The sequence below is a fragment of the Motacilla alba genome, chromosome 9 (assembly GCF_015832195.1).
Source record: "Motacilla alba alba isolate MOTALB_02 chromosome 9, Motacilla_alba_V1.0_pri, whole genome shotgun sequence".
In the NCBI taxonomy this organism is placed as follows: domain Eukaryota; kingdom Metazoa; phylum Chordata; class Aves; order Passeriformes; family Motacillidae; genus Motacilla; species Motacilla alba.
The window spans coordinates 4,418,591-4,445,989 of NC_052024.1; the positions used below are offsets into that span (position 1 = coordinate 4,418,591).

General features: G+C 46.7%; 1 protein-coding gene across 1 annotated transcript; it reads right to left on the bottom strand.

Moving 5' to 3' along the window:
- Positions 1-175: 175 nt before the first annotated feature.
- Positions 176-27,241, bottom strand: UBXN7 (UBX domain protein 7). The gene is made up of 11 exons (XM_038146035.1): positions 27,089-27,241; positions 23,023-23,170; positions 20,751-20,818; positions 17,928-17,993; positions 15,690-15,802; positions 9,556-9,702; positions 9,073-9,163; positions 7,890-8,017; positions 7,113-7,506; positions 6,590-6,669; positions 176-4,986 (listed from the first exon to the last, which is right to left on the bottom strand). Exons 1-11 carry the CDS (start codon positions 27,213-27,215, stop codon positions 4,825-4,827), a joined length of 1,524 nt encoding a protein of 507 aa, XP_038001963.1. The 5' UTR covers positions 27,216-27,241; the 3' UTR covers positions 176-4,824.
- Positions 27,242-27,399: the final 158 nt, after the last annotated feature.

Genomic DNA, 27,399 nt, shown 5'->3' on the forward strand with positions numbered 1-27,399 from the left:
TACACCAGCCTGAAGCTTTCTTGGGCAGTGCTGTCATCAACAGTTCCTTATCCTTCCAGCCCAGGATCCTTAAGGAAAAACTCAGGAACTCCACAAATAACACAGGCACAGACTTCCATCAGAACTAAACCAACAAATAAACCCCAACCCCAAAAAACCAAGAGCTGAAGAAAGCTACTGAAAACAGTTTGTTTTATTTCCAGGATCAAATATTACAATAGGACATTTACATATATTTATAAAAAATGCAGCAGTTGTGTATATAGATCAGAGGTTTCCTTGAGTTTGGTCCCTCCCAGCACAGTGAGCTGAAAACTTCCAAATGAATCCTCTCCCTCCTCCCATGTGAAGTTGCCATTATTGAATAAACTGACCGTTGTGAAAAGCTGTCCCTTAGAAACTGGATGTTCCCCAGCTCCAGGAAACAGCCTCATTTTTTAAAAGTCATCTGTCCTAGAGCCTGGCGTCTCTGAGTTGAGTTTTACCCAGATGTTCTTCATATAAATCCGGTCTATAAAAATAGCACCTCATCCCCTGCTCCACACAGTTCCACACCTTCAATCTGGGCACCATTTCACCAGCAGCTACAAAGTGACTTTTCTCTGCACTGCAGACACTCCCGGTGATCTGTCAGTGACCACATCCCCAGTTTCTGTCCTCGCTCCCAAGGTGCCCACGGAACACAGGGGATAACCCCAGGCAGGTCCAGGCACTGCTGTCAGCTGCAGCAGTCTCTGACTGAAGCCCTGTGGGTGTAAATAGATATGGCTCTGTTTGTTGGGACTGCACAGACACCAAGCATCCCAAGGACAAAAAGTCAGCGCAGAAAGGGCATCCATTAACCTGACCAGCTCCAAATCCACACAGGCCTCTGGGTACTTCCAACAGCGCAGCCAGCACAGGGCTCAGCATCCCTCTGTGTTGTCTTTGAAACAGGAGCTGTTCCACTTACAGAAAATCTCTCGTGAAAATAAATAAATAGAAAGGGTGAGGGAGAGCTGAGGCTGGATTTGAGCCTATGGGAACAGCCAGACGAGGCACAGCTGGTCCTTAAGGACAGAGACTTTGCCCTTCACGCACCTAAAGCACATCTCTGCCACCCCTTCTCCTCCTGGGACACCAGACTACCTGTTTTATCAACCTCGCTAAGCAGGGATTAAACCAGAAGAAAACAGTGACATTTAGTACAAACTAAAAAGGAATAAAAATGAAGTGATGAGGCCTTGACATGATACAGATCTTCCCACTCACACAGACATTCCTACACAGGTCCCTATGTTCATTCTTCATTTTTATATGGTTTACCAAAAAAACCCACCACGTTTCAAGCATCTCTGCAGTGTTTGCCACCTGACAAACAGCCCAAAATGCTGCCCTGCCCCCAAAAGAAAACTGGTTTTAATTTAGCCCTTGTTGCTCGAGTCCCAGTGAAGAAGCTCGGTGCTCTAACAGGAGCAGGAATTTGAGAGCCTTCAGCAGAGAGGCTGAGTGACTAAAACCTGACCAAACCCAGTTCTTCTGCAAAGGTACAAACCACAGCACCAGCGCCAGGGCAAGCTGAGTGTGCAAATCAGCTCTGAAGGACGTGGACCCTGTGAAACACAAGCTGGACAAAGGAGAGGTGTCACTTCCCCTAACAGAAGGTCAGGGAGCTCTGGGAAGAGCTGATGGAAAATTCCTGTTTAGATCTACTTAGGAATAACGGTGCACCTGGATGCTTTTTACAGACAACTGTATTTTACAAGGCTACCTATGGATCCTGGACGTTCCTCTAAGATCAGTGGTGTTAACTGATTTACCAGGAAAAGCAACGCACTGCAGTCCATGAATGTCAGAAATCACAAAAATCACAGACCTTGGTTCAAAGCCTAAAGAAAATAACCCAAGTATGGCCAGAAATGTTTGGCCCAGCCTCTACCTGCCCCCCTTTTAGGTCAGTGGGGAATGCTGTGAGGTTGAGGCTGGTCAATCAGCCTGACTTAAGAGCACGTAGCATCAGAAAAATCCAAAATCCTTCTGCAGGCCTCTGAAGTGGGAAGAAAATGTGTCAGCTGCACCTGGCAGGGAAAGCCAGAGCTTGGTTCCAGGATCCTGGCTGGGACTGGGACTATTTTGGACATTACATCCCAAAACAACGGTGTGTTAGATGAAGAGCACAGGCAAAGGGAACATCTCCACCAGCAGCAAGGAGCTCCAGCTTCAAACACAACAGCCTCGACAGCTCTGCACTCAGAAAAACCTGCACAGCCTCCATGCACTGCTGCTCCTTGTGCAGCCCTTGCAGCAATCCTGACCCAGGGACACCCACAGGAAGCCACAAACCACAGCTTTTGAAGGATTGGTTTCCTTCGTCCTTCACAGCTCAGCATCGTATTTCCCAACCAAATTTAACACATTTTTTCCAGCAAAGGCAATCTGAGCTCCAGATTTCACATCTAGAAGTGACTCTTTAACTGTTGCCCAACCCATCACCCTCACTGCCACGAGCTGTCCTGTCCCAGGCAGGGCTTGTGTTTCCAACCACATTCCTCAGGCCAGCAAAACACATTCCTCCAAAGGGATGAAGAGGTTGTCTCCTGGTTGGTGCAGTTTCTCACCAGCTTTGAGCCCCCACAGCACAGCTGATGTGTTTGTTTGGGTTGGGAAGGAGAGAGAGAGGAATGAACAAAGAGAAGAGCCACATGCTCTCCACATGTGTTCCTTAAAAATGATTTTCTGTTTCTTGCCCTCAAAGCAAAGCAAAAGAAAAGATAGGAAAAAATCACACAGGGAGACAGATACAAAAAATCCAACCCAGTTTCCTGGGACAGAACAAACTCCTAGAAACCACGAGAAAATGCCATTTTCAGTGTGAATGTTCAACTTCTCTATCTTCTTTTCCCTGTTTGAGCAATTCCTGGTCTGATCACAGAGCTCAGCCCAGCCCCACATAGAGGAGCAGGCCCAGGAGGGGCAGGGGAGGGAAGGTGCCAATAAACCACGCCTGGGACTGGTTATTCCAACCAGACAGCTGGAGCTGCTTCAGGAAGCTTTAGGACTACATGGAAATGTGAGCTGGGGATCTGGACATCCAGCAACTAAAGGATCCTTCAGTCTAGAGGTGCCACTGCTGCTTCACAGGCCAAACATGAGACCCCCCTCACTTCCCCACGGTGGGAGCAGCCTCCACACCTGGGGGTCTTTACAAACCAAAGATGACATCTGGTGTCCCATCAGCCACTTATCAGGAAACCGAGATGAGACTCTGCTTTCCTGACACCACATCCTGCAGCAGAAAGGGAAATCAACTGCTACAATTGCATGATTACATGTCAAAGCTCAATTAGGAGCAGGAGACAGCTGTGAGCTGAAGTTTCCATGGGGAATGCCAGACATTTTCTGTGATTTCTTGCATTTAAAGGCTCCAAAGTAGAGATGCTAGTATGAAATCAAAGGCAAAATATCTTGAAAAACTGGAATATGTAAATTTCTGACTACTAAAGTCTTTAACAAAGACAATCATCTGAGAGAGGCAGAAAAAGTCAGCAGTTATGCCAGGTCCCACGTGCCTTCTCCTCAGTGATTGAGGACCATGTTAAACTGAGTTTTTAGCTGTAAATAAAATACACAAATGCACCACGCTGTGCTGAGGGCTGTGCCAGTTAACTCCTGTCCCACTGGAGCATCTGCTGAAACGCCAAGTGGCCAAGAGCTCCATGTCTAGAGAAGACACAGCAGGAAAACCAGGGCACTGACTTGTGGTGCCAGCTTCCAGAGCTGAAAGGAAAGCCTGCACCAAGGAGCAGTCTTCCATGCAGCCCCCCAAATTTAGAGGTGACAGTAGATGAACACAGAAATAGAACAAAAATCATCCCAGGGAATCCAAGCCACCAGGCTGGGAAGTGTTTTATGAAGCATTAATTGATGCTCAGTGCTGGCAGTGCTGTAAAACCCCTGTAAAGCTACTCACTCCTAGAAAAAAAGGAAAAAAGCCAATTGACTGTCAGGTCTCTGTGGCAGGTGTTTTCAGGGAATCCAAAACCTTTACAGTACCCTTGTTATTTGCAAAATCCTGAGAGCAAGTAAGGAGACACTTGGAGGATGCAGGGAAGGGAACATGGATAACCCACCCACCCCACAAAGGAGCTGGTTCTGCTCAGCACTGGACTCACAGCTTTCCCTCGGGGCCAAGCAGTCAGTCCCATATGGAGCACAGCTGGATTTCTGGGGGGTTGGTTGGTTTTTTTACTATGTCCACTGGCAATTTAAAGCAGGAGGAAAACATGCAGGCAATCTAGAAGCCTCTGAATTAGGGGGAGCAGAGCATTTTGCCACGGCTCAACCCAACTCCTTGTCAAAACCAGAGTGTTGGATAAGAGAAGGCTGGAAGGTTAGTGGAGACCTTTTGTGTAGGGAATCCAAACAAAGGAAAGACTGTCCTGAAGGTTATGCCCTCTCCTTACAGAGAGATGCCTCCGTGCCTCATCACAAACTCTTTTCAAAAATAAATTAAACAAAACAGATTTAAGAATAGCAGCGAGAAGGGTTTGTATATTATGGCCACTCCAAGCTCCAGCATGCTGGATACACAGATCACAGGAAAGCAGAGGAAAGATGTTCTTCCCAATGCTCTCTGCAGCTGAGGAAGAAAATAAAACTCTGAGCACTCTCATTTGGTCACTAGAGAGAGAGAAGGGAGGGAGAGAGAGGAGGAGGGAGAAGGAAGGGCCAGTCAGCTGCCTGATTCCAGCACTGCAATCCCACGACCCTTAACTGCATATTGAACGACTCTTGTCCCAGGCAAAGAGGAGAGGGAGGAAGGCTGGGAGAACTCAGGCCACAGTGCTAATTCCTTTCCTGCACAAAGACAGTCTCTTGAGGACACAGGCCTGCCTCCTGTAACGTGATCTCATAGTCCAGGTGGGAGAGTTTCCTCCGAGGGAAGTTGGTGAGCAGTTCAAAGCGCTCGTTGGGGTATCCTTTGGACTGGACGTGTTTCACAAGAGCCTGGGGAGAAAGGAAGGCAAACCAGTGTCACAGAAGTCAGAGTGGGAAAAAATCCTGTTTTCCTTTAAAAAGTGTTGCCTTTTAAATTTTTTGTTGTTGTTGTTTGAGAGGAAGAAAGGGCATCATGATAATATTGGAAGCAAAAGCACCTCCTGGAAATAATGTGTGTAAGGAAGCCAGTGCTTCATCAGTAACAACACCATGATTAAAAATAAAACATTTTTAAAACCAGTGTTGGGGAGTATCATCAGTTAAAACTCCTGAAGTGCAACTGTCTCCTTAAGCAATTTCTTTTGCTACTTCTGGCCGGCTTTAAAATGGAAGCAACTAAAGGCTGAAAAAAGTCAGTATGGAAATGATGCTCACAAAGAAACACCTGAGACTCAATCTGGATCTGCCTGAAAGGCTCCAGAAGATCACATGAGATGAGCACAAATGCTGCTGGCTCAGCTCTGCAACCAAAAGATGTCTTTACCCACAAACCTTGACTCAGCTAAATTCCTCTGCTGACTGTAGAGCAGAAGGGAAATCATATGCTGAGATAAATTTCCTTTAACTTCCACAGTCAATAAAAGGAGCTAAACCAAAAGTCAGGATTCGTTTCAATATTACACTTCTGTACTGCCTAAATGAATTGCTCAAGTATTCAAAAGTGCTACATGTCTAATAACATATGCAAATTTACTTAACAAGCTGCTTTCAAAAGGCAGTCAAGCTTTTTTTCCATTTTATTTTCAAGCAGTAGAGTCAAAGATGAGAACATGGGCTGAGGATACTATATATTCCTAGAGCTGCTGGCTAAGCAATAGCCCCATTTTCTGTCAGAGACAGGACAGGACACTTTTCCCCCAAATCTACACAAAATCCTTCTGATGAGGTGTGCTTTTGCCTTGCCTGTGACTCCAGCTGTTAGACTGACTACACTCAAATGAGCTTAACTGGCCACTGTCTCCTGAAAACTCACAGCAAACAGGGGCACAGAAACCTCTTTGCACTCTGCTCCCAGGTAAGCACTGGGAAAATTTTGATGGAAATGCCATTCACATGGACTTCTCCAAGGTAAGGAGCCCAAAGCACAGTTGAGACACACCTGAGGCACAGTTATTGACCAAAATTCTACCTCCCATGCAAAACCAAACGCATTCTGTAATAAATTTGTTTTGGGAGAACTTCCTCCAAAGTTGGCTCCAACATCCATGTCCAGAAGGCAGGGTGGATGGGAGAGATGGAGAATGAGGAGTTTTGCCTTTGATTTTACCATGGGAACCAACTACTTTTAGAAACAAAGCCCCAGAAATGAGAAAGCTGAGAGCATTTTCTGGTAATGAGCGATTAATGCAAAAGCCATTCAGAGTCATTCTATGATGGAAACGAGCAGTGTGGGGATTGAGGAAGACACTGGAGTGCACACAAAACCCAAGCTGCAGTGGAGACACACAGAGCCAGCTGTCACCAGAGAGGAATGACACGGAGCACAGTGTAAGCACTCCCTGGATACACCTCTCTGACTAGATCCCATTTCAACAGTGTCTCCCCAGGTACAGGAATTCTCCGGTTTCATCTTTCCTCTACTCAAACAAGGATTCCCATTAAGCCCACTCACCAGCAGTTTAGCCTGTTCAGGCAGTGAAACTTGTTCCCTCTTTCCATCTGGATATCTCAGCATCAGCTGTGCCTTTGGTCCTACACAAAGGAATCAATCACAAGTTAACACCAGGGCAGCTGACTTGAGCTCCTGGGCAGATTTTAGGTGGGATAGCACAGCAGGGTGAGGGACTGGAGACAAACACAAGGTTCCAGCCCGTGCAGATGAATTTCTACCACAATGCTCAGGATACACACATCAGGCTCAGGACTCTTCCAAGTGACCCCAGCCAGAGTGCCCAGAGCACCTGTGTTACAACACAGTGGACTTTACTCCTGGGCAGGACACGAGTCAGGGAACCCAGAGGGCTCTGCAGGTTGTGCCCAAGTGGTGCTGCTCTTGAATCACTCACACGTCTGCTGGCAAGGAGGTAGGAAATCAGAAGGGATTTTTAAAAGAAGGGATGAAACCAGGCTTGGCAGCCTATGAACAGTTTCAGGCAAAAAAGCCACAACAAAAGCAGTAAAAAAGGGGCACTTACCATTCACGTCCAGGCCCCGGAAGGTACTTTCAGGCTTGTCAGGTGACTCCTCCAGTGCCCCCGCATCGATGCAGGGCAGGACTCTGTGGTTTGATGCTGTCCCAGGCTCAGTCCTTGCAGAGGGCTCTGGCTGAGGCCTCCGGCTCTCCTCTTTCTTATACCCCAAGTCCTTGTGCGGAGACTTCCTCAGCTTGGCTGGAATCTCCGTCTCCTCCTCCTCCTCAGATCCACAAACAGAAATGAACTCCTCGCTTCCAGAAAAAAGCTCCGACTCCGACTCCTCGTCCGACCGGCTCTCCTGCTTGGCCTGTGAGGAATCAAAATGGGTCTCCTGCAGCGAGGCTCTGATGGCAGCTTCCAGCTGGCTGTCCTCACTGGCATCGATGAGACTCTCCTGTGGGATGAAGACACCGCACACATCACAACTGCCCGCAAACATGTACTGAAAACCAAAAGGACATCAGTCTCCCAGAAGGGAAGCCACTAAGCCTGTCAGGAGTGCACAGCAGGGAAGGCTAGGCATGCTGTAATTACTTAATGGCTTCTCCTTGGAGTTCTGCATGGAGTAATCAATATTCCTTTCACACTCTGACTGCTAAATCCAAACCAAGTGCCAGAAGCACAAACAGTAGCCCTGGGAGAAGGCATTCCCTGGCACGCTGTGTTTCTGCATGGCCCTGCACTAACTCCTTGGGGCTGTCTGGGAAACCAGGAGAGCTGGACAAGCCCAGGTCAGAGTCCTCCTCCAGGCTGAACCCCAGGGAGCCTCACACTTACTGAGCGGGAGCATTTCTGGGGAGGGCTGCTGGAGTGGCCATCCAGCTGGCCGTGCTCGCTCAGGAACCCGGTCACTTGGTCCAGGAAAGAAGTCACATCTAACTGGTGCCACTCCACGAGCTTCTGGCCTAGGGAACAAAAGGTGGCATCAAGCAAAATTTCAGCAAAACGCTGCAGTTTAGAGGTCAAACACACCAACCCCCTGCTGCAGGAGTCCCTGTTTGAGGAACTGCAGCTTCCCACAGGCTACCACCTGATAATTATGGAGCTTCCTCCTTCCACTCCCTTGAAAAGGGACAGACACGGATACAGACACAGTTTATTTCCATTCTTTTCTTTTAACCTATGGGAACGTGAGTACAGAATGGTGAATTTGGCCTCAAAACCAAACCACTGAGTTTATGAGGAAGCATTTCTCCATTCTTGCCAAACTGATTGTAACCCTTGGCAAACAGCATTCGTTCCCAGAAGGAAAGTGCTAAGAAAAGTCTTCTAGCTTCAGCCGCAATATTAAAAAATGTATGTATTTTTGGGTGGTTTAAATCAGCTACACAGAGGTCTCAGCTCTGATCACAGACACTATCACTTCAGTCCTTCAAAACAGGAGACCAGACCAACACTATATAACCAGGCAGCTGCATTACATGATGATAAAATAAGCTGCTGGATACAAAAGAAAAAGCAACAACTTTGGGAGAGCTGGAGGGAGAGGAAGAAGTTTGATTGTTCAGGTAAAAAATAAGCAAAACAAAAACTCAAAGCCAAAATGGTATTTCAATATTAAGAAGCAATTTGAAGTCATTGCTGAGCCCCACAAAGCTCTGTGGGAGGAACAGAAACCAGATTCATGTAGCAATTACAAATATTGTAGTTACTCATCACATGATTTCAAGAAGCTTTTGAAAGACTTAAAAAAAAAAGAATTCAGAGTTTTTCCACCAGATGGAACTATTTTCACTTTCTAAGCAAAATACTCGCCAAGCTTCCAATACACAACATTTCTGCAAGTTTTGGGTGTTTAATTCCCTTCGTTCCTCTGGGAACATGCTGAGTCAGTCCTTCAGTTTTTGAAGAGATTCTTCAGCCAAGTGTAACACAATTCGCAGTGGAAGGTATTCCAGCCTACAACTGTCAGTGCTTCCCGTTGGATAACTCCAGGCAAACCAGCTGCCACTTGTCTTACCTGTCCTGGGGTCCAGGATGGAGACATAAGGGAAGTCTGCTAATTTGTAAAACTGTATGTACCGCTGTCCTTCCTCGCTGTCATGGTACACCTACAAAATCGGGCAGATTAGTGGCTGGAGAGGGAACACAAACAAACTGCACCTTGAAAATGCACAGAGTTTTTCTCTCTTCTACAGTATAAACTGCAAATGCACAGTTCTCAGTAACTCTGAAAAGCTGGAATTAAGCCTCTAGCTCTCCAGGTATTAGAAACTACATGGTAATACCTTGTGTGCACAAGTGAAAGGCAGTTTATGCCTTCAAATGCATATCCATGAATTCCATCTCCGTCCATAAACTACATACACTCCACGAAACCCACCTTTTCTGCAGGTTCACCTGGAGAATTCCATCTTTTCCAAATAATTCAATTTTTTTCCCCACTGTCCCATCTATCAAGGCACCAAGTCAGTCACACATCCATCCCCAGGCAATTTCTCACCTGCCAAAAAATGAAGTGGTCCCTGATGATGTTCTTCACAGCCTCGTTGCTCCACACGTCACGGTTGAGGCACTGGCAGGCGAAATCTTGCACGTTCTGAATGTTTATCATGAGCCACTTGTTCTGCATCTGACCACACTCCTTGGCCTGCAAGCAGAAGGAAAAGCTTGGTGAGATCAGGTTGAAGGGCCAGGGAGCACCGATGCCAGCAATGATCAGAGATGGCTTCTACCACTGCCAGACCTTCCACCAAACCCCTTCACAGTGAGGAGGATGGACAGAGCTAGTGAAAAGGCACCCACAAAACAGAAGGCAGGGCTGAAGGATCTGCTTTAAATGAGCCTGGTTGAATTACAGAATCACATCGATGAACAGAGCTGCCGGATTTCAACAAGCCAAGCACAGGGTGGGAAAAGCAACTTGGAGTGGGGACACGCATGGCGATGCTGAATAAAGTATTTATTCAGGGAAAAGTGTAGTCAGTCCCACTGATCTGACAACAAAGACCTGCTCAGTCTAAAGATAAACCCATGGACCATCTAGTTAAGTAGGCTGCATAATTGACAGAGGACTTGCATTGATTCAACAGGACCCCTTCTCTGCGTGTTTTCTTTTTCTCTCCGAGTTTTGAGTTACTCTGTGACTGTCCAACTGCCCAATTAGGCATCCTTTTTTGATGCTGCTTATCCAGACTGCAAGTGAGGAGGGAGACAGGAAGGCGCAGGAAGAAATCTTACTGGTTTGAGTCACAAAGCTGGCACTGTCTGATTGCTTGGTTGCAAGTTAATGGTAGGAGTTTGATCAAGAATGTAATTCTGATCGCTGAACTGTCATACCTGTTGAAAAAAAGAGGGCTAGATCAACAGCAGGAATGCTCTTACCACCTGGAAAGACTGGAACTGGCATAGGAACTCTCTTTGCTTTAAAAAAAAAAAAATTAAAGTTATGCTCACCATCCTGCTGGTAATCTACTGTTAATGAATTCAAAGGATAAAAAAATTTAGGGGAATCAGGATGTTATGCAAGATTTTGCTGTTTGGGCATTACTTTGTTCCCCAAACCAAAGTTTTTACTTTGGAAATGAATTTTAGCCAGTGCAGTTTGGAACAGTCTGCCTGTCCACTGTGTGACAGACAGACACGTGAACCCACACACTCAGCTTCACCGAGGCAAGAATCTCAGCCTACAAAGTCAGTCTGTGTGGCCAAGCGCCCTGCAGAGGCAGCTTTTGTACTACTCAAAGGAAAAAAAAATGAAGGTAGAAGCATGGAATAGTCCTATTCCCACAAGGGGCCTCACACTAACTACTTACCACTAAATTTACACTGCCAGCATCAGGGTTACCAGGTGAGAAAAGTGGGGAAGGTGACGCCTAAATAACTGGCAAGGGTCTTAAATATAATTGGCATGCTTTTATTTAAAGGATTTGTTTTAGGCTAACTGCATTTTGAGAATTGGTTCTAAGAAACCAGTATGAGATGAGGACTAGAGGCACTGCCCAAGTTGAAAGGGAACAAAAATCCTTATGTTATTTAAGTCAATTGGATTGCCTTAGTCCTGTGTTCTCAGGTAGGCTGTTAAAAGAACACTCCCAAAAATACATCATTAAAAAGCTGGAAAGTGCACCTCACTCTTCTACCCTCACTCTGTATATCTTTTAATACTAATGAAAACCTCTGGATCTACCTCTCCTCTGTCCAGCTGAGGGCCTTGGAAGGATGCAAGCAGGAAATTCCAAAAAGAAAATCTGCAAAACTGAGTTTTCACCTGCAGAACAGTCAGAGCTTTTGAAACTACTCTTAACTTCCTTCTAAAAGCAAGCTTTGGGTTTAACATTTAAAAGGACCCAGTTAAACTGCTGCTATCTCACACACACAGCTCTTACACAGCTCAAAGGGCTCTTCTGAGGGGGTGGAAGGACAACAGTGAGAGGAGAAGAAACACTCTGCATCTGGAGATTATACTATATTAGGGTCATTTTGGTAAGTGACAAGGCAACAAGGGAAGGCTCAAGAGCTGGCCTGTGTATCCCAAAAGCTGGGATCTGATGGATTTAGATCCTCTGTTTCCAACACCAAGTGCCCCCCCCCATCTCATTCCCCTCCTCCTTTGAGGTATAAAGGCAGGTGGCAGGCACTCCCAGAGCCCACAGACAGGGCAGCACTGGACAGCCACTCTTTGAGAGCAGAGCCAGCTGAGCCCAGATGCAAAACCCAACCCAAACCAATCCAATCTGCCCTAAGCGTGCCTTTACCCTTTCTGCCCAGCCACACAGTTCATCATTACACCAGCAACCTGGTGAGACAATCTGGGAGACAAGTCTTGCTTTATGTTCAGTGCTGGATCTCCCTGTGTAACTCTGGCTCCTGCACTACTAAAATAATTTTCCTCTCACTTGACTTCTCTGAATACGTATGGTTTAGAAATGTTGGGGTGGTTCCTGCTGGCTCAGTTTTGTTGAAATGCAATCCTTTCAAGGCAGCAGAGAGAAGAAGGAAGTGGAGCCAGCACCTTGTGATTCTCTGGACATTTGTGTGACTCAGTGGGGAAGATAACAGCTGACAGAGAGTCAGAGCAGAACATTATCAAACAAGAAATCTCCTATTTGGGCCACACTTGTCCTTCCTACCTGGGGCAGGGCACAGATCCTTTCAGCACCCCTGAGCCACAGCTGTACCTGCAGCTGTGCTGAGCCAAACCAGGCCAGAAGCACCTTATGCACAGGTAACTGCTCCACTTGAATACAGCAACCAGGTCAGCTTCCAAATGATTGCTGCTTTTTAAGCAGAAACAAGAAACCCCTCAGTCTCAGCTGTAAAGCAGGGAGCAGCTAAAAAAAGTTATTGTTAAATAAAGAAATCATATAGACAGACTTGAAACTCTGCAATGTGACATTCAGTCACTTCACTGAAACCCTGCCAAGTGTTAAGCACAGAACTGCACACACCAGAACCATCCTTGCCCACAAGAAGTGCAAGTGAAGTCAATTTGGTGTGTCCCCCTCAAATTCAATCATCTCTCATATGACAGGCATGTAGAGAGAACTCCTGCAATTCTTGAAAGCAGCCTGAGATGAGAACAAAGCCACACTCTTCTCTAACAGACATGTTTGATGTGCAATTTATTTATTTTACTGGAGTGATTTATTGCTAACAGATTCCACATTAATGGCAGAACTCTAGTTTAGTCACACACTCAACTTTACAAGTACAGTGATCATAAGCTGTTCTGCATGTGGAGCACAATGCTTTTTCATATACAGCAGGTTAAAAAAAAACCCCAAAAATGTCATTCAACACTCGAAAATCTTTCTGCCATGGAGTTAATCCCACCTATTCCTAAAGCTGGTATTACCAAGTTAAAATGAAACAGCAACTTTTTGGGCCTTACTGGTGACAAAGCTTCCTTGTAACTCAAGAAAAGTGAGGTTTCTTGGGGAAAACTAAAGATAACCACATGTACTTACTATCAAAAATCAACCTTAAAGTACCCAAAGAGCAGCAACAGCTGATGAGCAACAAAGATACATAAGAATAGATGTCACCACTCCTGCCAACAAAGCCCTAAATCCTAAATGGTTCTCTGATAAATATGCATGGCTCAACCCTGGCAGAGTGCTCCTGCACACCCCTCCAGAGGCTGGAGCACACCACACACCAGCCTTGGAAAGAAAACTACTTAGATCACAGCTTAACTACAAGAGCATCACAATGACAGGATTAAGTCTTTTACACTCTGGAATGTGATGAGCATTTCTGGTTTATCATATGGTTAATATCCCTTTATCTCAGCATACAGAGAAGGGAGAAGCCAACAGCAGCTTGCTAGAGATGAATTTTGGGAGACTGTGGTCACTGAGGCCCTACGCTGTCCCAGGCTGAAGCAGGAGAGAAGCTTGCAGTCAGAAAAGGTAAAATGCAAAGGGAAATGGTCAACACAGTGAGAAGGTGTGAAGAGTTACATTGCAATGAAGTTGAGGAGCATCAGAGTGAAATGAAGGGTATCCCATGGGACAAGGAACTGTACAAGAACACAGAAAGGTGAGTGCCAACACCAGAAAGTGTACAGGTCTTTAGAGTGCAGGTACTGCACAGAACAGGGCAATGTGAGTATATACAAACCCCTTCCCCAACCTCAGCCCACCCCCTTTTATAAATTACCTTTCAGGACTGAATAAGAATGCAGAAACTTTAGGACAAACAAATCCATCAATCAGTTATTTCACTCTCTGACACTACTTCTGGCTGTGACAGATGCCACAGTCAACACTGCTGAAGTCTTCACACATTTTCAGCAAGACCCAAGGCAAGCCAAGCACCCATCTCAAACTCCACAGCAGAGCTCAGAGGGCATTTGCTGACTGCTCCTGCAGCAGCACTGGCTGTTGCCATGTGAATTCCCCTCACTGGTGCCTTTAACCACACATTTGCTGGTGTCACCAACAGCTCTGGACCCCAGGCCCAGCAAGCACTATCAGCTGGAAGAGCTGACACACGTCTTTTAAAGTAAACCCTGCTCCAGGCTGCTCCTCTGCTCCCACTGCACCAAATTCCTTCCCAAGGTGCACGCTGCTGCTCTCTGCCCGCATCCTCTCACAGCTGGAATTCTGTTAAGGAGAGTGTGGAGGGCACCCTCAGAACACAGGAATTAGTGACAAGGCAACTGATCCCCAGTGATTTGGGACGCATAAAAAGAGAGATGAGGGTAATGGGATGAGAGCTGGAGACTCCATAAAGGCACACAGTGTTTCACCAAAACCTTTCCAGCAGTGCTCTAGTACTTGTGCACAGCAGTCAAGGCACATATGAAAACAAGGTAAATAATATTTTTGTTCAGTCAGTCAGTTGCACAGACTTGTGCAGTTGGTTCTCCAACATCTGTATTGCACCATTTAATCATTGCTTTGCATTCTCATGCAGTAAAAATAATGATAATTATTTTTTTATCATCAATCTCATCTATTCAAAAGTGACCAGGAGAAAGTTTAGCAGTAACTGGAATTTCTGAAAAATATCTGGAAATTATGGACTCAAAAATTAAAAATATATACCAATCTGCACATTGTCTAATCATTACTTAAGTCATTGACCCACATCATAACAATTTAGGAATAGATCCACACATGCCCACACAGTGCCTGACAGCGTCCTGTATCTCTGGGATACTTTCCCTACCACCACCAGAAGTGAAAGACAACCACTGTGATTTTATGGAACAACAGCTCCACTGAGAATGAAGCTGTGGCTTGATAGCAAAGTCACATTCAAATACTTCTCCTCACTCAGGTATCAGAAGTCACTCGGCCATGTTAACTCCACCTGAGCTTCTCAGCAGGGCTGTGCTGCAAACCACACTGCTCCTTGCAAAGTCCTCTGTGGTTGTGATATTTTATGAAAATCCCTTTGCTAGGATTTTCTCAGGGCCTCAGCTTCAAGTGTAAACAATTTGTTATCTGCTGCTGTGGGATGCAGCAGGTGCTTCCTCGATTGGTCAGTGTGGGATGTTTCTACTTGGTGGCCAATCGAGGGGACAAGCAGCTCTGGGACTCTCTGGGAGTCACAGAACTTTGTTATTCATTCCTTTCTATTCCTATCTCGCCTTCTGATGATTCTTTCTCTCTGTTCTTTGTAGTATAGTTATAGTGTGGTCCTTTTTAATATAATATATATCATAATATAATAAACCAGCCTTCTGAAATGGAGTCAAGATCTCTCCTTCGCTTCACCAAGTCCTGACTGCCCAGAAAACCCACAGTAATAAACAGTGACCCAGATAAGACAATAGTCCTCCCTCACCTATGCAAAGCAATCTCACTCCAGCTTTTTCTGTATCCTCTATGGAGACAGTTCAAGGGATGCAATTTTCCCATTCTGACCAGCCTCTCTCACTCACTGAAGCCTTGATATTGAAACATAAACCAACGTGGTCTGCATGGTGAGGAGCTGGACTTGATGATCCTGATGGGTCCATTCCAGGTGACACCATCATCGGTGAAGTCCTTCAATACATCACCAACATTCCCATGGGCAGTCCATCAAATATTTATCGCTGCCCAGTCTTTTGCAGCCTCCTGACTGTCCAGCCATGGATCCATGCTGCCACCCTCCCCTCTGCACCCAAAGGTGAGCCCTCACCGTTTCAAAGCTGCCTTTGTGCATCAGGTCAATGGGAGGTCTGAAGAGATCTGCCAGCGTCGTCAGCTTCTTGTCCACCGCCCCTCCGTTGCGGAGCTCCTGCTCCTGCCGGACTGCACAGCCCCAAGAGGAAAGGGACAGGAGTTAGACTACACACACTCACAAGGGCTACTCATCACCGGCTAAATGCTCAAACACAGAGCTTCTGGGGTGAAACTCTCTCCAGCTCCTAGGAGGTTTGGGGAGAACAGGGCTGGGGCAGGTAGTGAGCACACATCCCAGGATATCTGTTATAGAAAAAGTCCCAGAGTCAGTCCCACTGAACAAGATTAGCTGGTGTGTAAGGGCAGAACCTCCCTGTCCCAGCTTTCTCATGTGTTTTCACTTTTAAACAACATCTTAATAAACCTGAGGGGTCACACACCAATATTTGAAAAAAAAGGAGCCAAGAAAAGCCATGACTTGTCCCCAGTGATGCTTTTAAATGGGAAACTGAGCTAGATTGTAGCAATGTAACTTTTAAAAGGAATATTTCTATTGTAGTGTTTGCATTAGTTGGCTGTGGGGCAATCCCACAGAAAAGAAAGAAACAAACAGATTTAGTTTACGTGGAGAAATCTCTTTGGATGTTTCTTTAAAAGAGTATCGATTCCATCTGAAATAATACTGAACACATTTCCTACTCAGACAGGACCATGGACAATAAAGGTAAATCACAGCAGATATATGATGTATTTTACGGAACCAGGTCAGCTGAAATGGGCAATAACTATCCCATGCCCAAAAAATTTTCCAGTGTGGATGGAGCTGTCAATGGGCCAAAGCATAAAAACCATGGTTGAGCAGACACACAAGGAATCCCTGTGGAGCAGCCCTAGGAGCCAGGAGATAATCTGGAATTTCATGGCCAGGGCTGCTTTTCCAGAGGCAGCCAGACAGTGATGTCCACCTGTCAAGGTTTGCCAGAAAGCATGACAAAGTTTCACCATAAACCCTTGCAGTGTATCTCTCACATGCTGGGCATCTCTAAATGTCTGAAGAGTGGAATCACAGGGTGGTTTGGTTTGGAAGAGACCCTAAAGATCAGCCAGTTGCACCCCTTCCTGCCATGGGCTGGAACACCCTCTGCTAGCCCAGGCTGGAAGATGGTGAGAAAAAATTTAAGGGTATTGATTCGGTACATGGACCATTTTCACTTCTAAAGCTGCCAGCAATTTCAATACTTGTTGTGTTCATCATCACTGGAAAAGGGGAAAGAAAGTAACTATCAACACCTATTTTCAGTTTGGCAGCCAACCCCTAATTGTGTGGGAACATGGTCCTTGGAGCCCAGTAACCAACGACAGGATGAGGAAACAGCCTCAGGTCGCAGCAGGGGAGGCTGAGATTGGATATCAGTGACAATTTCTTCATGGAAAGGGTTGTCCAGCCCCAGCACAGCTTCCCAAGGCAGTCACCATCCCTGCAGGGATTTAACAGACATGTGGATGTGGCAGCTGGGGACATGGGGCAGTGGTGGCCTTGGCAGTGCTGGGAGAACAGTTGGACTCAGTCTCAGAAGACTTTTCCAGCTTTCCTGATTCTGTGGTTACACCTCAGGAACACTCCAGCAACACCAGCGTGACAGCCATAACTCAGATGTGAAACACCTGGTGCTGTGCTGTCACACAATGACATTCTGTGACACTTCCTGGATGAAATAACAGCCGGTGCTTTGGCATCTGGAGATCCTGTGCACGAACAGCCAAGGGCAAACAGCAATTAAAGCCACCAAGAAGCCCCAGGGCTACTCCAATGTCATTCAAGTGCCAGAATGTCCACTGCCTAGCCAAGAAATATCCAGTGGATGAATTCAATTCCTACTTGGGTGTTAGGACTGTTCCCCCTTTCCAGTTCCCTCTAGAGCAGAAAAAGGGGGGTTTTGAGAGTTACCAACACCAAAGCAGACAGAATATACTGTGATAATCATTATTCTATGATTCTATACTTCTAATAATGTACCCTGCTACACAATCAGCAATTTAAAAATGTTTCATCAACTGAAAGCTGTCCCAGCCTAAAACAGGAATGATTTCTCCATCTTATTTGCATTAAAAGTAATAAAAATAAAATAATTCTTTTAAAAATTAAATAAATAAAAAAGAAAATAATAGAAAATAAAAGAAGATAAGAGAAAAAATATAATAAAATAAAAGTAATGAAATGAAAGATCAGGCTTACTGATCTGTAGACACTTACTGGTTTCTGTCTGAAAATCCCGAAAGCCATCGAATATTGAGCGAGCAGGTCTGCGTCTTTTAGGAGCTTTAAAAAAATTAAAGAATTATTTGAAAAGTGTATTATCAAAATAAATACATATTAGTACTTTCCATCACATGTCTAGGAAAACGAACTAGGAACCCCAAGCAGGGACTGTGTGGGAGCAGAGGTCATTGGGAAGGCCAGGAGATGGACGGAAATAGGCAGAAGGTAATTTGTAAATTCCATGCTCCTAACACATCCTCCCTCCAGCAAACCTTAGCCCAGAAACAAAACACGTACCAACAACATAGAGGCTTAAAGCCCCTTCTGACGGGCTTGCCAAGACCCTTCAGCATGGAGTGGCAGTGCTGTGACAGCAACACCTTGGCAAAATTCCAGCCAAGATTTTACCCAAGGCCTTCAAGGGGATGAAAAACTTCAAAAGATTAAACTCCATGAGAATTTCGATTTTTTAGGTGAAGAAGCACATTTATTTTTCTACAATGCATTTCTACTCTTCTAAACTCTTATCCTCATTCTGTCCCAGCTTCTTAGCTGGACTGAACAGCCACACTCTTCCAGTAGCTCCAGCATTGCTGTTCACAAGGAAGCCTTCAGAAGTGATTATCTGCAGCTGCACACAGCCCAGGAAGGGATCAGAAACAGCACCCTCGAGCCCCACTGAAGTCCTAAGGTACAGCACAAGCACTGCACTTGGAAGGAAAACAGAAATGCCTGTCAAGATTATTGCAGCTACTTATCTCCTTTCCTATCAACTGAAAGGCAGAACTTTCAAAGCCCAATTGCTACAAGATATAATAAATACCAAACAAATTGAAGATAAATACCTATACCCAGGGGAAATGTGATGATACAGCCTGTCATGGAAAAAGAAACCAAGCCTGAACAAGGGATGTGCTGGGGAATAACACCTCTCAACTCCAGGGAGTAAGGTCTCCTTCACCCTGAGTGCTTAGGCACAAGCCAAACTCAGAACAAATTAAACTCAGTTGGAACAGCAACTGAAGGAGCACTTCAGCAAAAGCAGCATGTCCCTGCCAGGCTCAGCTGGAGCCAGGCAGCACAGGTGAAGAGGCTCTCAGCAACCCTGGAGGATCCTTTGTACTGAATGATGGGATCCATGTATCCGGCAGGGCACAAATACACAGGGTCACCTCTTCAGCTGGAAAAAACCTGAGCTTATACAACCACCTCAGTATGACCCTTAAAAACAGAAACTGCCACCTCCCCTGCTGTAAGGCTAGAGCTGAGACCAATTATCTCTTCAGGTTCAGCTACTTTGTCAGGCTGCTCTGTGCCAGAAACACAAGTGGCACTGGTGGATCAGACAGTGCCAGGAGGGAATCAGTGACCCAGCTCAGTGTGACTGAGATCAGTGTGTAACAGGTAGGTGTAAGAACACCAAGCATTAGGATTAGCAGATCTGACTCCTAATAACCCACAGGAGTGAACAGATCTGTGTCAAAAACGCTGTTGGGCCACAGGAAAAAGTGCAGAGAGCTCCTCTGTCTTCAGAGAGGCATTAGCAGGGCATTTTCCTCTGGATGCACACTTCCTGCTGCAGAACTGCCCTCCTCTGCTACTGAACTCCCCACTTCCAAAGTTCAGGTAGGATGGGAAGTGCAAGGATTAGATGAACACAGCGTGTCCTTGTTTTCATGCCACTGCATCTTATGGTTGAGACCTTCAAAGTCCAGCTTCACTGCTGCTGACAAGGTGGCCTTTCAGCAGCAGGGGAATGTCATGAAACTACATCAATGAAGCTCACAGAATGCAAGCAGATACTTTGTACATCATTTTTGCCCAAATGCAATTTAAGTGTGTGTTTAAAATGTTGGTGCTTTATGCATCTCATATCAGTACCTAGAAGTTAAGTTAGTCCATTTCAGTGATTCATAGTTTAAGGAATAAACATTTTCTGATGGGACTGGGGACTGAAGCATATTAAAGGAGTCAAAATTTTCCAGCTCCCAAAACAGACAGGAAATAAAATTGCTAGAAGGACTAAAACTAGAAAAGCTAATACTGCTCTCAGTGCAAGTGCAGCAAAAAGGGAAGTGGTGTGCACCTGTACTGCCCAGCATTGTGTGCTCCTCTGAACCACCCTCAGCCTGTGCATCTGGGCTAAACACCTCTCTGATGTTGAAAAACAGAGTAAAGAAAAAGCAGTTCCAGGCTAAACCTGAAGCTTGGCCTCCTTCTCCTTTCTACCACAGGAGCTAAATTATAGGAAACAGCATTTGCCATGGTGTGAGACCACTGCAGTGACAAGCACTTGGTGAAAAGGGCAAAGCTCTCAATCCATCTGACATGGCAAAGGCCAGCCCAGGAATGACCTGGTCCACATGAGAAGGACAGAGACAAGAAAAATAGCTGCACAGCACAGCTTAAAGAGAAAATTAAAGTCCTGCATGAGAAATGGAGAAGGGTATGAGCAATCACAGAGTTCAGCCCTTCTTTCTGATCTGTCATCTCCACACGCAGGCATTTGTCCCCCTCATTTTCAAGAGGACAAGCCAAGGCTCCATCTTCCATCCCAGCACCTCAAATATTTCCACAGCAGTACCCCACAGTTCTGGGCCCCCAGATGTATACTTAATTAAGTTAATTGGCTGCCACCTCACAAAGTCTCATGAAACAAGATTTAGCAAATTAGCACCCCTGGGAATAAAGCATCTCTTGTGTGTGAGGCTTTCAATACTAATGGTGTTATTTCTTCATATTCAACAAGTTTTGATTTTGTCACTTAGCTCACCTCAAGGTAAAGAAAACAGAAACAAAATAAGAACACAAGCCTACCTCCAAACAAGGGCTCAGGCTCTACTAAGATTTCCTGCTTTTGAGGAATTGGAGCTCGTACTTCATCCCTATCAAAAGAGAAGAAACAAAAAAGAAAATATCAGAGAGATTATAATATTCCAAGTACTTACAAACCACATCTCATTATGCTCCAAGGCTCCTGCAACTTGAACCAGTTAAAGATGCTGCTGTACCACTGCACAGAATGAAGAGGTTTGGGATTAAGTGGGATCTCAAGGGAGCATCTGTTGCCACTCGTGGCACTGCTGTTGGACCTGGTACCCTGTGCACGGAGAGCTGGCATGGATGACCTTTGATAAAACATTTCACAAACCCCTGAGTGACTTGATCCCAGGCTCTGTCAATCTATACTAAAACATTTTTTATTCTTGAATAACTTTGTTAGAACTTGGAAGTTTTTAAAACCTTAGCAAAAGATGTCAAACAATCCACTTGCCATCCTACTTTCCTTGCCAGCTACATAGAAAAAAATATTATCTTCCTGATTACCAGCTTTTGTCTGTCAGAAGACTCTTTGCTTCCACCTGAAAGTCACACCTCTCTATTTTCCAGAAGGAGGAAAACCAGGTCGAGATGGCCACTTCCCCCCATTTCTGAAGCAGTTCTTGGCTTACATAACTGGGCCCCCTCACATGTCAACAGCTCAGTCAGTTATACTTGCCAACACTCACAGGTAATCCAAAACTACAATTAGGAGAAGAGAGGAAATCACAAAGACATCACAAGCATCTCTGTGACAACAGTGTGGTCACCTGGCCCACTGATCTTTGTGCAGAAAGATTCATCCATCCATTGCTACATCCTGTCTGTGAACTCCCCCTTCCCCCAGACTTGCAAGGTGTGAAGTGTGCGCTCCGCAGCTCTTGGCCCTGCAGGTTTCCAAAGGTAACTCAGGATGTCAGCAGGATGCACCAACCTTGCTCTTAGCCTCCCCATCTTTGATTGCTCTGTGCAGCTAGTTACTCTCCATCTGCACATCCACTGTTCTCTCGTGCTAGGAAGAACACTGAGCTGCTCAGCATCTGGAGAGTGCTGAGTATAAAAAATAAAGTATTCCAAGAAAAATCTGGAGCCACTGATGTGCCAGTTGTCTAGAAATAAGAACACTAACCTATACACCTATTTTAACTTTGTTAAAGGGTCAAGCAGGAAGGCACCTCACATCAGCTATAAAGGTTAGCACTAAAAGAATTATTTAAATTTAAATTTATACATGTGCTTCAGAAGTATGAGGGGCAAGGATTTTCCTCTCTAAGTCAGCTGTCTTCTTCCTGGAGTGGAAGATTTTCATAAGGACAAAAGCCTGGCTTACGTTTAATTTACCATATTTAATGAACCACTCAAGATATTCCCTTTATCTGAAGCAGTCACATTTAACAGGCAGCACTGAGACTCTCTGCTGTGCTCGAGTGGAAATTCTCTTCCCTTTGCAGGCATCTGATGTGTAAGAGACTGATGAAGGTGCTGAAGTTGCTGATTCCTCTGCATACTGGTGTACAGGCCCAGCCTTTCCAGTGCCAAACTGGTTAAACCACCGCAATAAAACCCTCACAAGTCAGACTCTTCTCCCACGTAAGGAGGGACAGGATGAGACAAAATGGCCTCCAGTAGTGCCAGCGGAGGTTTATGTTACACATTATGGCAAATTTCTTCACAGAAAGGGTTGTAAAGCACTGGCACAGGCTGCCCAGGGCAGTGGTGGAGTCCCAGTTCCTGGAGGTGTTCAATAAACATATGGATGTGGCACTTGGGGACATGGGTTAGCGGTGAACGTGGTGGTGGTGCTGGGTTGATGGCTGGACTTGATGATCTTAGAAGTCTTTTCCAACCTTAAATTCTATGAATTTATGAAATGGGAGTAAGGTGGCTGCATTTGTAAGAACCAAACCATGAGAACTCTCTAACTGCCAAATTAGTGTAAAGCAAGATTGCCAAAGCATTTAAAAATAAGACTCTCTTATTACTGGATCCTTACTTTAACGACTTGGGCTTTGTTTGTAAAAAACAGCAGGGGAAAGCTACAGAAAACTTCTGAAGTGCAGGAGACTCAAACCAGAACACCCAGAACGACGCTGCAGCAATCAACTGACCAAGGCCAAAGCAGTGTGTAATGCTGTGCTGAGAAGTGGCAGCTGCCTGGATTCTGTGCTTTGCACAGTGCCATCTCAGTGCCATTTAGTGCCATCTCAGTGCCATCTCAGTGCCATCCGTGGGCCAGGCTGGCTGGCAGAGCCGTGCTCAGGGTACGTACTCGGGGTGCGGGCGGGCAGCGGACACCGCGGCCGAGCTGGTGCTGGGCTCCTCTGCTATCCCTCCTCCGTCCAGGAACATGGTGACAGCCATCTCCAGGTTGTTGTTGCACGCTTCAAGCATGTGCTTGCCCACGCTTTCACTGGCACCTGCAATGCCAAAGGGAAATCACAGCGTTTTGACTGCAAGCGCCCAGAAGAGCTTTCTCTCTCAAAGCGTTAATAATTAGGAGGAACAGTTCATCAGCTGCCATTTATCCCTGAAGCACAACTGTGAAAGGAGACAAACGTACACAGCTCAGGGGGAAGGGAGTGATTGCAGTCAGGCCCGCCAGGCTTCTTCCTGTCAGCAACTGAAAACCTAGAGGAAACCATCTGAGGGGTTTTAGCATGATGTGGATTTTCTCCTAGAGGTCAGACATTTTCCTGGTACGTGGACCTGCTGGAATGAATCCAGAGGAGATTGTGAAGGCTGGAGCCAGGCTGGGAGAGCTGGGGGTGTTCACCTGGAGAAGAGAAGGCTCCAGGGAGACATCACAGAACCTTCCAGTGCCTAAAGGGGCTCCAGGAGAGCTGGAGAGGGACTTGGGACCAGGGATGGAGGGACAGGCAAAGGGGAATGGCTGATTGAGGGCAGGTTAGATGGGATACTGCAGAGAAATCCTTCCCTATGAGAGTGGGGAGGCCCTGGCACAGGGTGCCCAGAGAAGCTGTGGCTGCCCCATCCCTGGAAGTGTCCAAGGACAGACTTGGAGCACCGCGGGACAGTGAAAGGTGTCCCTGACCATCACAGCAAGTAAAACAAAGTAAGTTTTAAGGTCCCTTCCATGCCAAACCATTCCATGATTCTGTGGATTTTCCAACACAAGCAGGCATACACAAAGAAAAACGAAAACCTGACTTAACATTTTAACAGGAAGACTATTAAATCAGCTGCTAAAATTTTTTATCCACTTGTAACAGACATTTAGAGAGGGAAGAAAAGACACTCTGATTTACTGATTCTGCTGAAAGGCAAAATCAAACCAGCAGAAGCTCCGTTTATATAAGAAGGAAAAAAAAAAAAAAAGAAGCAGCCGAGAGGGAGAAAGTAGTACTTTTCTACACAGTTCTTTGTATAACGACTAACATTTATTCAAATCACAGAATCATGGAATGGTTTGGGTTAGAAGGGAGCTTAAAGCTCATCCAGTTCCACACCCTGCCATGAGCAGGGACACCTTACACTACCCCAGGGTGCTTCAGGCCCTGTCCAGACTGGCTTTGAACACCTCAAGTGTAACTAATCCCAGTTTTGATGTTGCTGCTCAGGATGAAGCATCAGTTCCTGACATCACCTGTAAGTCTTTCCTCAGAGGATGAGCCTCCATGTCCAAACTTCTCCTCAAAAACCATCCCATCAGCAGAAGCTCCCTCAGGAGAAGAAGCGCTCCTGCAACCCCATTCTTTACAGCACCTTCTCCATAGGTGGTGGACTGCCAAAGAGCTTATTTTCCTTTAGAAAGGCTGGTAGAGAGGAAGAGTGGTAAAATGCAGCTGAACCAGTCTGGGAGCAGCTTTGGGATCTGTAGTAATTCTTCCTAACTTCACAGCAAGTCACCAAACTGACAAAAACACTTTGTCCAAAACCAGGCTCGCAGGCAACATCAGTCTGGGCAAAACACATTCAGATATTTCTCAGATTTTCTGGGAAGGACTCAAGAAGCTCTGGTTTGAACACGGAATACACTTTGGACCTGTGGAGATCAATCAGCTCTAAATAACCTGCACATCAAACCACGGAGAAAGCCCAACTGACTGAGGGAACTGGTTTCCCAAAACACCCAACCTGCCACAACAAGCACGCTGGGATGACAGGCAGCTGCACTTTCAAGACCTTAACCGAGCTGAAGAAAGCGCAAAATAAAAACTAGTGATATCCCAAAAAACCAACGAGAAGTTCAGGTTCTTCACTCAAACTATTTTTTTGGCATTTTCAACACTTTTCAATGTTAACTGTAGCAAGGAAAGCACACCTGTGAGCCTAGAACACACACACCCCACTCTACACCTCCCTGCAGAGTCATGCAAAGCCATTCATTTGCAAGAACTGGAAGAAAAATGATAATTCAACCCTCTGCTACTATTTAAAGAGGCACTGACACAGCAAGGGCCTTCACTGAGTCCTCGTCACTCCTGAAGGAAGGGCCAGCATACCAAAGCTTTCGGTCCTCGTGCTGGAAAACATGAAATTCTGTTTGCTTGTTAAGTTTCAAAGCAAATTCCACAGATATCCCATCATTTCCTTGGGGAAGACTGATGCCTTGAGAGGCTACCTAGAACAGAGGCTGGGCAGAGTTAATGGAATAAAGTAGGGATTGATTAAAGGCCTTCACAGGATCCACCTTGGGCAGTACAAGAGCCTGGGTGTGGCTACAGCCAAGATGGATCCAGGTCACGAGTTCTCACACTTTTATAACTTTTGGCTCATTCCCATATTGGGGTTAATTGTGCAATTACAGCTGCAGGGTATGCAGTGCCATCCTCTCAGTCTGCTCCCCTCAATTCACTGCTGTTTACACTTTTTGGGCCTGAAGCTGCAATGGTGTCCTTGGTTCTGGGGCTGGAAAAGGATTGTTTTGTCTGACTGAACTGTGAGGAGAACTGCTAACAGTTTATATGAAGTCCAGAGTTACACACTAATGCAGAAGAGAATCTGGAAAATATGAAAGCTGAAACTTAAGGCATCGAGACACACAGGAGTTACATTCTCCTAGCAGTACTTTCCTGGGTGAGAGCACCAAAGAAACACAATTCTGCCAGCAGGATCAAAGAAAAGCATCGAGGACTATTCCCCCTCACCCCTCCTGCTGGAGCTGATTCCCTCAGCCTTTTCCCCACAGACAGAAGTGACTGCAAGCACTTACAACTCCGAGTTGAAAAAACTACTGACACACAGCACTGAGGTGTGAGCACCTGTCACACCACAGCAGCATGGGCCAGACAAGCTCCACGCACTCCTAGAGGCAACCTTAAATTCTGTTAAAAACAAAACTTCAAAACTCCACTTCATAGCAGATGGCTGAAGTCCAGCAGGCTATTTCTTTTTCGGTTTTGAAAGCATAGAGGGGCTCTCTTATGTCGAGCATAAAACATGTGTCTGAACATAAAAGGTGTCAGGAGGAGGAAACCAGCACAGCTCTGCCTGTTCTGGGTCAGGTTTTAGCAAATATCTCCCACACAGGCACATACTACTGAAAATATAATTGCTGCAGGTTCTTTCTCTTCAAAAGGTTTACTCTATAAAGATTCTTCAGGTATAGCTGGGAGATCAATCCTGTTGAAGATTTGGGTGCGTCCAAGTACAGGGACACAACCTGAAACGGAGCTGGTCTGGACAACGGAATTAGAGCAGTTTCACTTCCCTTCGGCTGTTTATTTGACACATCTTATTAACCACTCCTGCAGCATCTGCCGTGCAAAGCCATCAGCCAGGGGTAACTACGGCGAAGCAGATTAAACACAAAGTGGGTCAAGAGCTCCAAGCACACAACGCCAAGCAGGAGCTGTCACCTGACGCGAACTTCCACGGAAAAGCGATCGGCTCTCCCCGTTTCCCAACTCAAGCCGCCCGCGCTCCAGGATATTTCTGCTTTTTCAAAGGCGGACTCGGGGCTCAGCTGCCGGGTCCCGCCCGGCCGTCAGAGTCACCCACGGGAGCGGGAAGCGGCTGCCGGGGCGGAGCGCAGGCGGGAGGGAGGGAGGGAGCGGGACACGCACCCGAGCCACCGGGACAACCGGCAGGGACCTCCGAGCCGCGGCTCAAAGGGAGGCGAGCTCTCCGCCGCGCAGGGAGCGGGGCCGGCCCGCGGCAGCCGCGCCGCGTTGTGCGGCCCCGGGGCGCGCCCGCGGACGGGCCCCGGCACCGCCGGCGCCCCGCGGGAGGCGCTCCGGGGGCAGGGGCAGCGCGCCCGGAACCGCTCCGCCTCGGCCCGCGCCTCCCGCCCCCGGCCCGCCGGCGGTGGGGGCCGGGCGGGACCCTGCCGCGTAAGCCGCGCGGCCTCGGCAAGCCCCGCGCCCCGAACCCACCGGTGATGGCGGTGAACTGCTGGACCAGCGCCCTCAGCGCCGCGGCGCCCGCCGAGCCCCCGGGCGCCGCCATCTTGCCGCCGCCGCACCACAACACACGCGCCGCCGGCCGGCGCGCGCTGCGCATGCGCGGGGCCCGCCCGCGCGCGCGCCCCTTCCCCCGCCCGCCGCCGCCGCCAGGGGCGGGGGCTCGGTTGCCGTGGTAACAAGCCACGCCCCCTCCGGCCGCGCGGGAGGCGGGAGTTGCCGTAGCAACGCCCTCCTTTCCTCCCCCCTCCTCCTTCCACCGCCTCTGCGGCTTTCCCTGGGAA